This window comes from Arvicanthis niloticus, chromosome 30 (genome assembly GCF_011762505.2).
Source record: "Arvicanthis niloticus isolate mArvNil1 chromosome 30, mArvNil1.pat.X, whole genome shotgun sequence".
Classification (NCBI taxonomy): Eukaryota; Metazoa; Chordata; class Mammalia; order Rodentia; family Muridae; genus Arvicanthis; species Arvicanthis niloticus.
Genome location: NC_133438.1, coordinates 21130606 through 21144129, shown reverse-complemented (window position 1 = coordinate 21144129; position 13524 = coordinate 21130606). Strand labels below are relative to the sequence as shown.

General features: G+C 43.4%; 1 protein-coding gene across 6 annotated transcripts in view; it reads right to left on the bottom strand.

Moving 5' to 3' along the window:
• Positions 1-8596, bottom strand: part of Il20ra (interleukin 20 receptor subunit alpha) — a 42706-nt gene extending 34110 nt beyond the window's left edge. For 3 of the 6 annotated variants that reach the window (XM_076928053.1, XM_076928052.1, XM_076928054.1), the window contains exon 1: positions 8265-8593. Coding sequence is in view for 3 of the 6 variants with exons in the window: in XM_076928051.1 (XP_076784166.1) it covers positions 8265-8361 (97 nt within the window). In the remaining 3 variants the exon portion in view is untranslated. Of the gene's footprint in view, positions 1-8264 lie in introns of all 6 variants that reach the window. The other 3 variants (XM_076928051.1, XM_076928049.1, XM_076928050.1) reach the window with 3 other exon arrangements.
• Positions 8597-13524: the final 4928 nt, after the last annotated feature.

Here is a 13524-nt window from a genome sequence, read left to right as displayed (position 1 = left end):
CCAAGCACTGTTAGAAAGGGCTTTCCTATAAACCAGTGGTTCTCAACCTTCCTAATGCTGCAACCCTTCAATACAATTCCTCATGTTGTGGTGTCCCAAGACATAAAATTATTTTTTTTTACTACTTCATAACTGTAATCTTGCTATGGTTATGAATTATAATGTTAATATCTGTGTTTTCTGGTGGTCTTAGGTGACCCTATGGAGGTTGTGACCCACAGGTTGAGAACCACTGCTATAGACTGACTCTTCTCTGTAGTGGCAGGCTGGTGCCTTGCTGTAAACAGGGTAAACAGGAAGAAGGCAGACCTTTTTGGAGTTGAGTTGAGAAAGCTGTAGAGCTAGATGCAATAAAATGAATGGGTGTTTTACTTGCTTCATATGCCTTGAAGAAGGCTTGCTTATTGAGGTGCTTGTACTAATTTGCAATATTCAAAAAAGAAAAAGTCAGTATAGAAGCAGGCAGCAAGATGGAGAAAAATCCATGGCCAGTGGCAGTTTCCTAGGGCTTCCTTGGTAATGTACCGTAAAGGGGTGGGGGGTGGGGTGGGGCTAAGACTCAGGGAGGCTCTACATCTCAAATCAAGGTGTCCTCTGGCTGTGCCATCTTTAAAGGTTCTTAGAAAACATGCTCGCTCATCTCTTCCAGTTTCTGGGGCTCATGGGGTTTCTAGGCTTATGGTGGCTGTAACTTTAAGCTTTGTACACCTCTGCTTCCATGGGGCCTTTCAGAGTTCTCTTGTCTTCCTGTAAGTGCACCAGTCTGGCCAAAATACCAAAAACAAATAATGAGGTCTTTAAGTTATACCCACAGAGATCCCCTTTGCAAATATTCTATTCAGGGGCCGTGGGGTGATCTGGGTTTTCAGAGACCTTAGCGTCAACCAATCCAGTGCTGCACTGACAGAGTTGGAACTTTTCCAGAAACAGGGTAGAAACTGGATCAATGAGCCACCCACTTCGCACTTATTCATTAAAACTAGCAGGGCCTTTCAAGAACTCTGTTGACTCAGGAAGTGGGACATAGCATCTTTATTTAAAAAAACCCACAGCTTAACACACGTGCTCTTCCCTAACTGTTTGTGGTTTGAGTCAATGTGTCTGCTACAGAGGGCTGCGAACCACAGTGACTTGTTCTGCTAATGACCTGGAAGTAGGTGTATACCCACAGAACTCCTAACTCCTACCCATTTGGTAATGACCACTTTGAGAAAGGACATCCTTTCTGTGATTTTTTTTTTGTTTGTTTTTTTGTTGTTCAGATGTGTTTTGTAAGTGAAAAACGTATGTGAAAAAGAACATTAGTACCTGATACGTTAGGAATAGGATGATTGCGGGAGGCGGAGGGAGGGGGGACGTGGGAGACAGAGAGAAGGGGGGGAGGAAATAAGAGGGGCGGTATCAGGCACTGAAGGGGACAGGAAAGATGCACAGAGGGTCAGGAAATCAAATAAAAATATGTAGCGGGGGAGGGGAATGAGGAACTGGGGATAGCCACTGAAGAGTCTCAGATGCCAAAGAAAAGAGAGGCTCCCAGGACCCAACAGGATGACTTTAGCGGAAATGGGCAGCGAAGGGGAGATAGGCACGGGCGCCTGGTTGAGGGTTGGGCCACCCACCCATCTCAAAGATTTTAACCCAGAAATGTTCCTGTTCAAAGGAATAACAGGGACAAAAAATGGAGCAGAGACCAAAGGAAGGGTCATCTGGGGACTGCTCTACCTGGGGATCTATAGTGTCTGCAAACACCAAACTCTGACACTGTTATCATTGCCAAGAGGCTCTTGCTGACAGGAACCAGATGTGGCTGTTTGGAGCCAACCATCAGACTGAGCCTGGGGACCCTGGTAGGGGAGCTGGCGGAAGGACTGGAGGAGCAGAGGGATTGCAACCTCAGGAAGAACAACATAGGCTGGCACCACGCAGTGCACCCAGGGCCTAGACCACCAACCAAGGAGTGTACCGGGAGGGGTCCACAGCTCCAGATACATATGTAGCAGAGGATGGCCTTGTCTGACATCAATGGGATGGAGACCCTTGGTCCTGTGGAGGTTTGATGTCCCAGCGTAAGGGGATGCTAGAGGGGTGGGGGCTGGGGGGAAAAGAGGATGGGTGGGTGGGCAAGCACCCTCATAGTTGCAAAGGGGAGAATGGAGAGGGCAGATGTGGCATGGGGGGTTTTGGAAGGGTAGCCAGGAAATGGAATGTAAAACGAATGGAATGATTAATAAAAAAACAAAAAAAACTGAAGTCCCCAAATAACCAAAAAAAAAAAAAAAAAAAAAAAAAAAAGAATTCACTTTAGTGTGAAATTTACCTTCCTTTTGGTTTTATGTAAATATTTAAATTAAAAAAGATTAGATGTATATCAAAGTAAATATTTAATGTAATATAAATAATAGATTTGTATATTATTTATAAATATTTAAGATTATAAATATATAAATCTATATTATATAATATATTTATTATATCATATAGTATCTGATGTAACATAAAAATAAGACAGGAAACTTTTATTTGCTGAATTTATATACATTTTTTCTAAAAGCATCTAATGTTTCTTTTTCTATTAAGACATGTTTGTCTTCTCTTGCATCTTTCCTTCTGTCCTATGTAGGGAGAACGTGATATGGTGCATTGTCTTAATTACCTTTGGTGACAGGGACACCTAGCAAAAGAATTTAGGCTAGGAAGGTTTTATTTTATGGAGGGGTGTTGTGGATAGCCCAGCCTCTTGTTTTGATGGTAGTTCCACTCCTGGGAGGGGCTGCGGAGGAGGAGTGAATCTTGTGAACCTTCTGTCCAATTGAATTTGTAAAATAAAGGCTGGAGCCAGTGATTGGGCAGTAGAAGGGGCGGTGGAGAAAAGGCTTAGGGGAGGAGTCGGAAGAGGAAGTTACAGTCCGAAGAGAGGTTACAGAGGAGCTGGAGGTGGGAGGACAACGAAGAAGAACGTGGCCTAGAAAAACCGCAAGTTGTAAGGGATCTCATAGCTGGGGAATAGAGTAGTGCAATGGTAAATCTGCCCAATCTAGGCTTGCAGTTTATAATCATAAATATTGAGTTGTGGTTTCCTTGCCCGGACTTATTTGGGTTGGAGACTTACCACAACAGAGGGTAATGAGGGAGGTTGGAGGTGGAAGCAGCTCTAACTGTAAAGGCAGAAACACAAGGTAGCCGCTGTCCACCTGGTATAGACCAGGAAGTAGAAATAGCAGGCTGGAACCAGGCACAGCGATCTGCCCCTAGTGATTTGCTTCTGCTAACCAAGCCCACTCCCTAAGCATACAGCCTTTAGAACAGGCCTGCAGACTGGGGAGGGACAGTCAAGACGTGAGACATTTCAGATTCAAACTGCCACATGCATACATTATATTAAGGCTCATCCTTGCACTCTGACTAGATCAGATGTCCCGTCCTGTGTTTCTATAAGTCTTTCCCCGCAGTTCTGGCATTTGCACCCTAATATTTCTGTCTTTCTCTGAAAACTACATGAAGAATGGGTCCTTTGCTTGTCAGTTAAGAGCCTAGAACAGTTCCTATGTGTAAAGGAATGACACTGAATGAATGAATGAATGAATGAATGAATGAATGAAAAGCCGCCAAAGAAAAGTTATTTTAAAATCACACTGAATGAAGATATATTTAAAATTTTTGAGTACACAAAGTATATATAGAGAACACTAAGTTTATTTTGTATATTCTGACCACCTCAAATTCCTCGTTCCTCTGTACATGAAATTCTATTTTGTACTTAAAGTCTGTTATTAACTATTAAGTGCAGAGAGGCAGCAATCTTAGGAGCAAGTGTCTCAGATGCGGGAAGGTGTATACATCATTGTTGGGGGCCGACTTTTAGCAGAAAGCAGCTATCAGCTTTGCAGCCATCTTGAGCCATATACCCTGACATGAGACTTGGATTACAATAGTCTACAACAGCTGAGCACACTCTGATAATCTTGGTTTAGATACCTTGGGTGCGTGAGATTAAAGGTGTGTGACTTAAGAGTATGACTTAGAAGTATAGAGATCAGAGTTAGAGACAAGACCTAAGGGCATGATTAAAGGCGTGACCTGAAGTCGAGGCTTAGAAGTGAGACACATAAAAGGATAGAGGCAGACGGTAGAGAAAGTAACACATTACTTGACATTAGGTAGAGACACTTAGAGGAAGAGAGACTTGAGAATAAACGAGATTGAAACACACTCTGTCTGGTCTCCATTCCTCAAGACCGCCCTCACTCTCTCTCTTGCTGAACCCCGACCCTCGGACTGGAGCGGCAGCTTGGGCCAGGATACAGTGGCCGCCAAACTCGGGGCAGCCTGGGCCTCAACATTTTGCTTGGGGCTAGTGCGGTTCCCAACACGTCATCATCTGTGCTGAGAGTGCACTGTGGCTCCCCTGTGTTTATGCTGTGGAAAGCAAAACAGAAGCCCTCACAGCTACTCAACCTTCTCAGGGCCACGCTGTTCCCAGCCTGACACTTCTGCAAGACTTCCTTTTAGTAGTGGACACAGACCACTGAAGATGTTAATAAGGAAAAGCTCCTGTGAACACAGCTGGGAAGCCGTCCCCTTTTCTCACTACATATGCCATCTTGCCGTCTGTGGATAGATCTTAGGGTGCATGGTAGATGTTGAGAGTTGAATTGTACTTGACAAGAGAAGCAACTGAAATTCTGACACTCCCCCCTCTCGACAACCAGCACCTCACAACCTGCCCTTAATTGGAAATAGGCCTTTTTCAGTCAATGAGCTGGGTTGAAATTCTAACAAAAAGGGAGAACTTGAACACAAAGGCAGACAGACACACAGAATCTTCAAGAAGGATCATGTGAAGGGACACAGAGGTGGCCACTTGCAGAGGAGATTAGACGAAGGTAGTGATTGGGGCGGCATCTTACTGTTGACACTGTCAGCCTCTGAAAGTAGGAAATCAGACATGTGATAGTGCCCCTCCCCCCAGTGCTTAGGACGAGTGAGCCTGCTGGCACCTGGTGCCTGGACTTTCGGTTTCCACAACCATGAGCAATATCTATGTGTTTTTAAGCCACACAGTTTATGGTACTTTGTTATGACAGCTTTAAAAAAAATAATGTGGTTATCTATTTTCTCAGAAAGAATACCGTGTTTATTTAAGGAATTCTGAAAGAACTGCCAGGTTAATCAGAAGCAAGAAGGAGGAGGCAGAGAAAGGGAGAACAGTTGCAAAGTAGGGAAGGGGGAAATTTAACTGGTGAAAACATGTAAACAAATGTACCGAGAATAGCCATTGCCGACAAAACATTTTTGTTCTTTAATTATATGGAGGCAGACTGACTCTCCATCTACAGAGGAAGCTAGAGGACGTACCCATGAGGAAGCAAAGTGTGACTGGGACAAGTCTGGGCAGCACGGAGTATCTATTCCCATCTTCTGTGCTAGAAGCAGATTGGCATGGGATCAGGTAGTGGGTAGAGTGGTGAAAACCACCATCTTGATGGCTCAAGATGGAATGTGGTAACCGCCCTCAAAAAGCAGGAAGAACTCGGTACAGATAAGAGGTAAGGTAGCCATCCCATCAAGCTCTGCAGGAAGTCAGCCCAAGAAGTCACAGATTTTTTGGGAGATACCAGGAAAACACGGAGAAAGTGGGCGTGGCATGTAAGAGGCTGTGAACGGAGAGCAAAAAGGAGGCTGACTATGTGGTAGTTGCCTCTTGGATCAAAACACATGCTTCTTATCCCGAGGGACCGTTCAGCTCAAACCAAACCCAGAGAATGGATGAAAACAAGGAGCAAGTGCCGTGCTGGTTATGGAAGGACTTTTTAGTAGTGGGCAGGGCATCTTCTCTGTCTGGGTAGTGAGTTTCCGGTAAGGGAGACTTGCTCAAATAGCAGACAGGTAATTAGTTAGCCCTTGATGTTGCAAGGGTAATTCAAAGACGCAGCAGTTGGATAGGATGACCAGTTAAGACCTATGGAGTCTGGCTTTCCACTTTGGAGATGAAGGGAAGACCTTGCGAGAGACACGTTGAGGTGAAATGCTGAGTCGGCAGGAGTTAGTCAGGGTAGATGAGGGAGAGACATTTTATCGGAGGGAACTGCAAATATCGATTCTGGATATTTGGCTTGCTCTGGGAACTGGGAAAAGACCAGAGGGGAGTAATTATGGTTGGAGAGAGCGAGAGAGTGAGAAATAGAGCGAGCAAGAGAGAGACAGAGAGCGAGTGAGAGCAAAAGCACAGGTCACATGGAAGCCTTTGTGGGGTTGAACAGGGGCATATTGTGTAAGGAATTCATGGTTTCCCACTCTTACAGGTTTAAAATGTCTGTTCACATAACGTTGATCATAGATTCTCATCCTTGTGGAGATACAGAAATATACACAGACATGGGGATACAGGAATGATCTCAGAAATATACACAGACATGGGGATACAGGAATGATCTATAGGACTGAGTTTGGTAGGCCATAGGGATGAATCTGGTAAAAACCTCTGCCCAGAGAGGTAGAAGGTTCCTTAACGTTACCCTACCCTTAGGGAACAGTAGGGGCATTCGAAATTCTTGTAGTGGTTTACCTTAAATAAAACATCAAAATGTGAATGGAATATTGATGCCACATGTGATGTTATTTCTCTTTCGGTGTTCTGGGATGATATAGTCTGATCTTATCAACACTATCTTGCATAACTCTGAATTTTGTGCAAAAAAAAAAAAAGTCTTAAAGTTAAAATATTATCTACCCACAAATGGCGATGTCATACAATTCTTAAAAATCCACATTCGTACAGCCATGAAGATTCTCCGTGGGTTGAGTGATTAGGTGTAGGGATGTTATCCAAGCACTTAAGGTACCTCCTAACTGTTTCCTAAGACTGAGTGTCTGTGGAGGGCAGTCCCATGCTAATGCTGGCTCTCATAGCTCAAAAGCCCTGGAGAGAGAGAGAGAGAGAGAGAGAAAGAGAGAGAGAGAGAGAGAGAGAGAGAGAGAGAGAGAGAGAGAGAGAGAGAGAGAGATTGCTTCAAATTTTGCTTTTAAGTTAGGAATATTGCCACCTTCTATTATCATTCCATTTGTCCAGTTACTGAGCAAGTTTTTTGTTTGTTTGTTTGTTTGTTTGTTTGTTTTCGAGACAGGGATTCTCTGTGTAGTCCTGGAACTCACTCTGTAGACCAGGCTGGCCTGGAACTCAGAAATCCGCCTGCCTCTGCCTCCCAAGTGCCGAGATTAAAGGCGAGCGCCACCACTGCCCGGCTACTGAGCAAGTTTTATCCAAGCAAGTTTAGTATGGTGGCTTTATTGCATACACAATATGTGGACATCTTCCCTTAATCATTCACGTGTGTGTGTGTGTGTGTACATATGTGTCTCTCATCCCCCTTGATGACTGTACTTAAATCTCTGTCTAAAACTTTTATAAGAAACTTCAACTGTACTTTAAAAACAGAAACCAAATTCATTTCAGGGATATCTGAATAAGCCTCTTCACATTTGGCTTATCTTGGATTATTAAAATATAATCATACATTTGAATAAATTTAGAAATTAGAAAGTAAACTTTTTGTATAGATTATACCGCTCAGAAACCGCTCCAAGGCCAGCGTACATGCTTCTTGTCTCTGAAAGCGTAATGAGCTTCATGTTTTCTCCGATTGCAGTCTCAAGGCAACCTTCTTTCCCCACTCGCTGTTCTTTCTGGGCTAAAGGGTTGTCTTTATTTCTGGGCTAAAGGCTGTTGTCTTTAATTAAAACCTTGAGTTATCTTACTGAGATACCGTGCTTTTTTTAAAGAGTATGTTTTTATATGGCAGAAAACAAAAAGAAAAAAGAGAGAGAGAGAGAGAGAAAGAAACTTTTTAAAAAGCGGATCATCTTGTCTTTCTTAATTACAGCGGTTTCGGTTTAAACTTTAAAACAACAGAGAAAGTCTCTCTAGTGTTTTATGTCTATGCTTTGTTATTTCTCAGAAGCACATATATGTACGTGTCAGGATTGCCAGGAGAACGTGGTTTACCCCTTTGGGGCTGATTTGGCTTTTCCAAACTCTGATCCAAGCTCCCACAGGCTACCAGTCTTGGACCTACCAAGGTTTTAGTGCGAGCTGCCCCTGCCATCATGGTCAGCAGTCTCCCAGGTACAAGCTTTGGGCCACTTAGGAGGGCTACTACCACTCCTGTACCCCCAGCCCCAGCTCGGATCCGGCAAGCTGGAGCCCGACGCGGGCCCTTTCAGGCTCCTGCCAGGTCGCCCTTGCCCCCGAGGCGCGACTTTCCTACCTGCGCGTCCTGAAGCCGTCAGCAGCAGAAGCAGCTTGGGCAGCAGCAGCGGCGTCAGGGCCGGGTGGCCGGGCGCCGGGGTCCCGGGAGCAGGCATGGGCAGTCAGCTCGGGTCACATCTCCGGGAACGAGGCGTGGCCTTCCCAGGGCTCTCCAACCGCGGGACCCGGGGCGTTGGAGCCCAGAGTCCGCTGCGCACACCCAGCTTCTCCCGCAGCGTGTCCGCGGGAGGGTGGCTGACTGGGTTTCAGTTCCAAGTCCACAGGCTTCAAGGGGTGATGGAGGTCAGCCCGGAAAGGGCTCACCCCAGCACAGCAAAGTCTTATCGTCTTATCAGTCACTTGAAATGTCAGGTTTCATCCCGGAAGAAGCTGGAAGGGTGAAATAGGTACATATTTCTCAACTTACTGTTGGCATGCTGCCTTACCTTGGTCGGTATCCTCCAGCCCTAAGAGTGGAAATTGCTATCAGTAGTAGGTACTAGTTTAAACTTCGACTTCTTTTTCAGCGACCAGTTCTCTGACATCTTACTTGTTAAGATAACTGTTGTTTCTTGCCTTTCCTGTAGAAACTGGGTTCTTACTGGTTCATATGTAATTCCTGAAAACTGTAAGAAGACTGTATGCTAGCAATACGTTCTTTTAATACTAATGTTAGGACTTGTATGATTTTCTGTTTAAATATGACTCATCCATAGCCTTAAAGGGGCTAGCTCAAGCAGACATATACCTTGCCTTCTCAACCTCAACACTGATATTTCTTGATATTCTTTGTCCTGCTCTCTTTGGCTAGAGATTGGGAGACAACCAGATCCTGCACTCTCTGGTGTTCTTTGTAAGAGTTCTTGTGGGTGGCCAATCCAAGGTTCACTTGTAAGGACTGAATTTTTACAGTAACAGACTCCTATGTCCTCAGGATGTCTGAGTATAGCCCTCGGACTCACTGGGTTCGAACTCACTGATGCTCCCGATGCACTGGAGAGGAGAGTTTCATATCTTGTTATAAACCTGTCACCCAGAGCTCACCTCAGGACACTTCTTTGGCATCTTTATGTATTTTTTGTGGTGTTTGTTCTTTGTATCTCTCTACATTCTAACTTTCAAGCATATCTATTCGTTTCAGGTAAAAGAATCATCGTCCTTTCCAGGCTACATGAACTCCAGTGTATCCACCAAGGATCTGAGAATTAACTAACCAAATAGATATTTTCTTCAACTTCTCCACATTACAACAACTTTGTCACCATTTATCACAGTGAATCTCAGCTTATGAGACTAATGGACTAAGACTTTATGGGTTTTCTATAAAACAAAACAAAACAAAACAAAACAAAAATACCCTCATTGAACTAAGTTAGCATCACTCCACAACTCCCACTTCCAAGCACTCACACCAACCCCACCCCCAACCCCACACCAACAAAATGCACATTTTCCTTTTCCACTTTAAGTCCTAAATAGTTTTCAGCTGTGCTTAGCTTTGTCAATTTGACACAAATTAGGAAGAGAGTCTCAATCAGGGATTGTCTACATTGGGTTGATGTGTGGGGATATCTGCATGGGATTGTCTTAAGTTAATTGATGTAGAAGACCCAACCCGCTAAGGGCACTATTCCCTCGGCAAGAGGTTCCACCCTGTGTAAGAGTAGATATGTTGAACTGATACAACCAAGCAAGGGAATCTACACACATTCTTTTTTTGTCATCTTTCTATTGTGGATGCGGTGTAACTTCCCAATGAAAATTTCTACCTTGTCCCCCCAGTGGTGAATGGACCTTAAATTTAAATTGTAAACTGAAATAATTCCCACCCTCAAGCTGTTTTTTGCTTTTTTTTTTTTTTAATCACAGCAACTGAAGTGAAACTACAGTACCGGGTATGATATATAATATTGATACTATGAAGTTAGTGATTGCTTCATTTTAGCCAGATACTACACTAAGGATTTGACATGTGCTGACTCCTTTAAAGCCAAGAATTCTATGAAGTAGTCATACCACCCAAGTTTCAAAGAAAGCAGACAGGCTTGAACAGGTTACAGGTTTCTTCTTTAAGAGCAAAAGGAGTGGGACTTGAGTTCTTCTTACTCTAATTTCAAGTCTGTGTCTTTAATATTTTTCTTCTATGCCTCTTAAATTTAAGAAAATGAAGTGAATAACCTTGGCGTTTGAACTATACAGATGAGCAGGTCAGCTGAAGTGTGTGTAGTTGTTAATTTATGGCTCTAGATTGTAAAGTGCATAGTGAATGGGGGGAAAAGTGTTCATTCCTGAAAATCAAGTCGGAGGCAGGTCTGTATGAATATGACTACTTTTAAAGTCAACTTGAGTGAGTATCGGTTACAGGAGAAAGTTGGTGAGATGGAGTTATTTGTAACCGGTTGGGGGTGGGTACAAATGCAGAAAAGAGGTCTTGGGGAAGTGGTCAATAAACATCCAGGCCACATGTGGTTTCCAAAGTTTTTTTCAGTGTCCTGTCATTTGTTCTGTGTGGAATTAAAAAAAAATCCTAACATTGTTTTTGCATCATATCATCAGCTTAAATACAGATTTTATCTACTATCTAAAATCTTATAAAATCCGGTCTCTCCAACTCTTCCACAAAATCATTTTATTTAACCACGTTTCTTTTGGGAAATAGATTATGCTTTAAAAAAAAAAAAAAAAAAGTAAAATTCTTGGATATGCTCAGTGGCCAAGCACTCGGTTAGCTTTTATAAGGCCTTGTATTCAATTTCAGCCCTGAAAGAGACTTGCAACTCGAAGCATAATATATAAAGAGAAAGAAGGAGCAAAGTAGACGTAGCCCTTTGAATCCTCACAAAGTGAATGTGCTGGTACCAAGCAAGGTCAGGGAGCAAAATAATGATTCCACACCAGATACCCAGTTAACAGCTCTCCTCTTAGAATAATTCAGTGGATTCTCTCACATCTGGCTTTTTTCACTTAACTATACACTTACAAATGTGTGGTGGTTTGAATGAAAATGGCCCTGTAGGCCCATAGGGAGTGCCTGAACATCCTGTTTACTCCATGACTGTGGATATCTTAGAGGGCAGACTATGGTGTGCACTGGGTTTCCGTTTACATTTTTCTGATGATGAACGACACTGGGAATTTTCTAAAGTTTTTATCTTTAACAATATCATACTTGTATACAATGTATTGTGATTGTGTTCTTCCTGCATTGCCAGCTTTTATCCCCCCTTTGCTACCAACCAACCTCTTTCTTTTTCCTAAGAGTATTCTTCCTTTCTGGTCAGTGTCTGTGTGTCTAGATCTCATGCAGCTGTTCACAGCTGCTGTGTGTTTGTGACTCTAATGGCCATGTGGTGTCAAGCAGGTAGAATTTTATAGCATCCTTCTCTACCCTCTGGCTCACACAGTCTTCCCATCCTCTTCTCTTCAATGCCCCCCCATGTCTAAAATGGGCCATATAGACATCCTGTTTAGGTCTTTGACTCATTGACAGAAGCGCTTTCTCTGACTAGGCTGGCAATTGCATTAGTTTAAGGATATAGTTACTTATATCCTTATAAATAACAAATATCTAGAAAGTAATTTAACTCTATGTCCATTTTATGAAACATCAACAGAAGATTGCTCCTGTGGAACCTGTAACGTCCCTAGCTATAGGTTTTTGACCAGGATTACAGTACCAAGCATGCAGAACAAATCCTAAGTTCAGTTTAGAATTGGTTGGTTACCTGCTGGAACCACATTGCCTCTATTGCAACAATGAGTGTACCTTACATAGCAGAGTAGTATTGGTGCACACAGAGAGCACAGCTGAGTGAGATTATTGATTCTGACCTACCTTCACCAACAGCCTGCCTAGAACCTCCTGGCACTCCAAACACCAGCCAAAAGGGAGGAAGCTTTCAGTGCAGTTCTGAAGACCCCCATACTCGGGAGACCCTTCCTCAAGTCTCAGGAAATCACGACCACCCAAAGATCACAAGAAACCATACCTGGATGCAATCAGCAGAGGCTTTATTAGGGAAATTGGCTGGCGGTCAAACCACAAGCTCTCTCTCTGAAGAGCCAGGTTTGGCCCAGAGTGATGGGTAAGGGGTCTTTTAAAGAGCAAAACCACAAACCAGGGGAGTGGGGAGGGGGTGAGGGGTTGCCAAGGATACATAACATAAGAATAGTGAAACATTCCAGAGAAACCCACCCTGAAAGGTTAATAGCCATGGAAATTACTCAGTACAATCATTTTTCTCAAAAATGTAGTCTTACCAAGTCACTGTCCCCTATACCGTCATTACAAAATATTTCTCACTTCCTCCAGTCACAGCCCGACCTAGATGGCTTGTATTTTTTTATGGTCAGGAATGTGTCTTCCTGCTGGGGGGGGGGGGCACACCCACAGATGGGCCTGCTGCCTGAGGCTTGAGGAATGTAATCCAGCAAGTGTCCTCGGATTCAGGGGCAATGTCCTTCACCCGGAATGTGTCCTGGGGTAGTGAAAATCTTACATTCAGTTCCGCTTTCTGGAACTTGCATTTTTCTGCCCAGGTCTAAGGGCAAAGAAAAAGTCTACATATTTCATAAAATGGTCTTTATAAGTTTTCACTCTACAGTTCCACCTTGGTTTCACAGAGAAACACTTTTATCCAGAAAGCATAGTGTCATTGGCAAGGGGATCTTACTATCTAGTTCTAGTGGGGCATGAAAGGGAGCTCTCAGACTTGTGCATAAAGGTTATTAGCCATTTAAATTGTGAAGTTGAATGTTAATTGCTGTCTCCAATGGGTTCCCCAGGACACAAACCTCTAGATCAGCGAGAAAATTTTCAGGGAGGTTTAACTAAAGAAGGAAGAATGACCATAACAGTGGGAGGTATCATCCTATGTGGTAGGGTCCCAACTGAGTGAGGAGAGAGACAGTAAACAGTACTTAGGCACAGTGTGAGCAGCTGCCTTAAGCCCCTGCTGCTATAGGCTCCTTACCGTGATGGACTGTGCTCTCAAACAAAGTTAAAACAAATCCCTCTGTCTATATGTTATTTCTGTTGGGTATTTTGCCACAAGAATGTAAGAAAGTAATGACCACATGTAAATACTTTTTCATGAGGGATTTTCTTGATTTTTTTTCAGATAGATTGTTTTGCTATGTTTCTATTGATTTATTGTATATGTATATGTGTATGTGGGGGCCAGGAGTGTTTGTACTGATGCATGTGTGGTCAAGTGTAGATAGTCTTCTGAATGGGGAGGGCAGACACAAAAGAACACAGACCACTTATGGTCCTACTG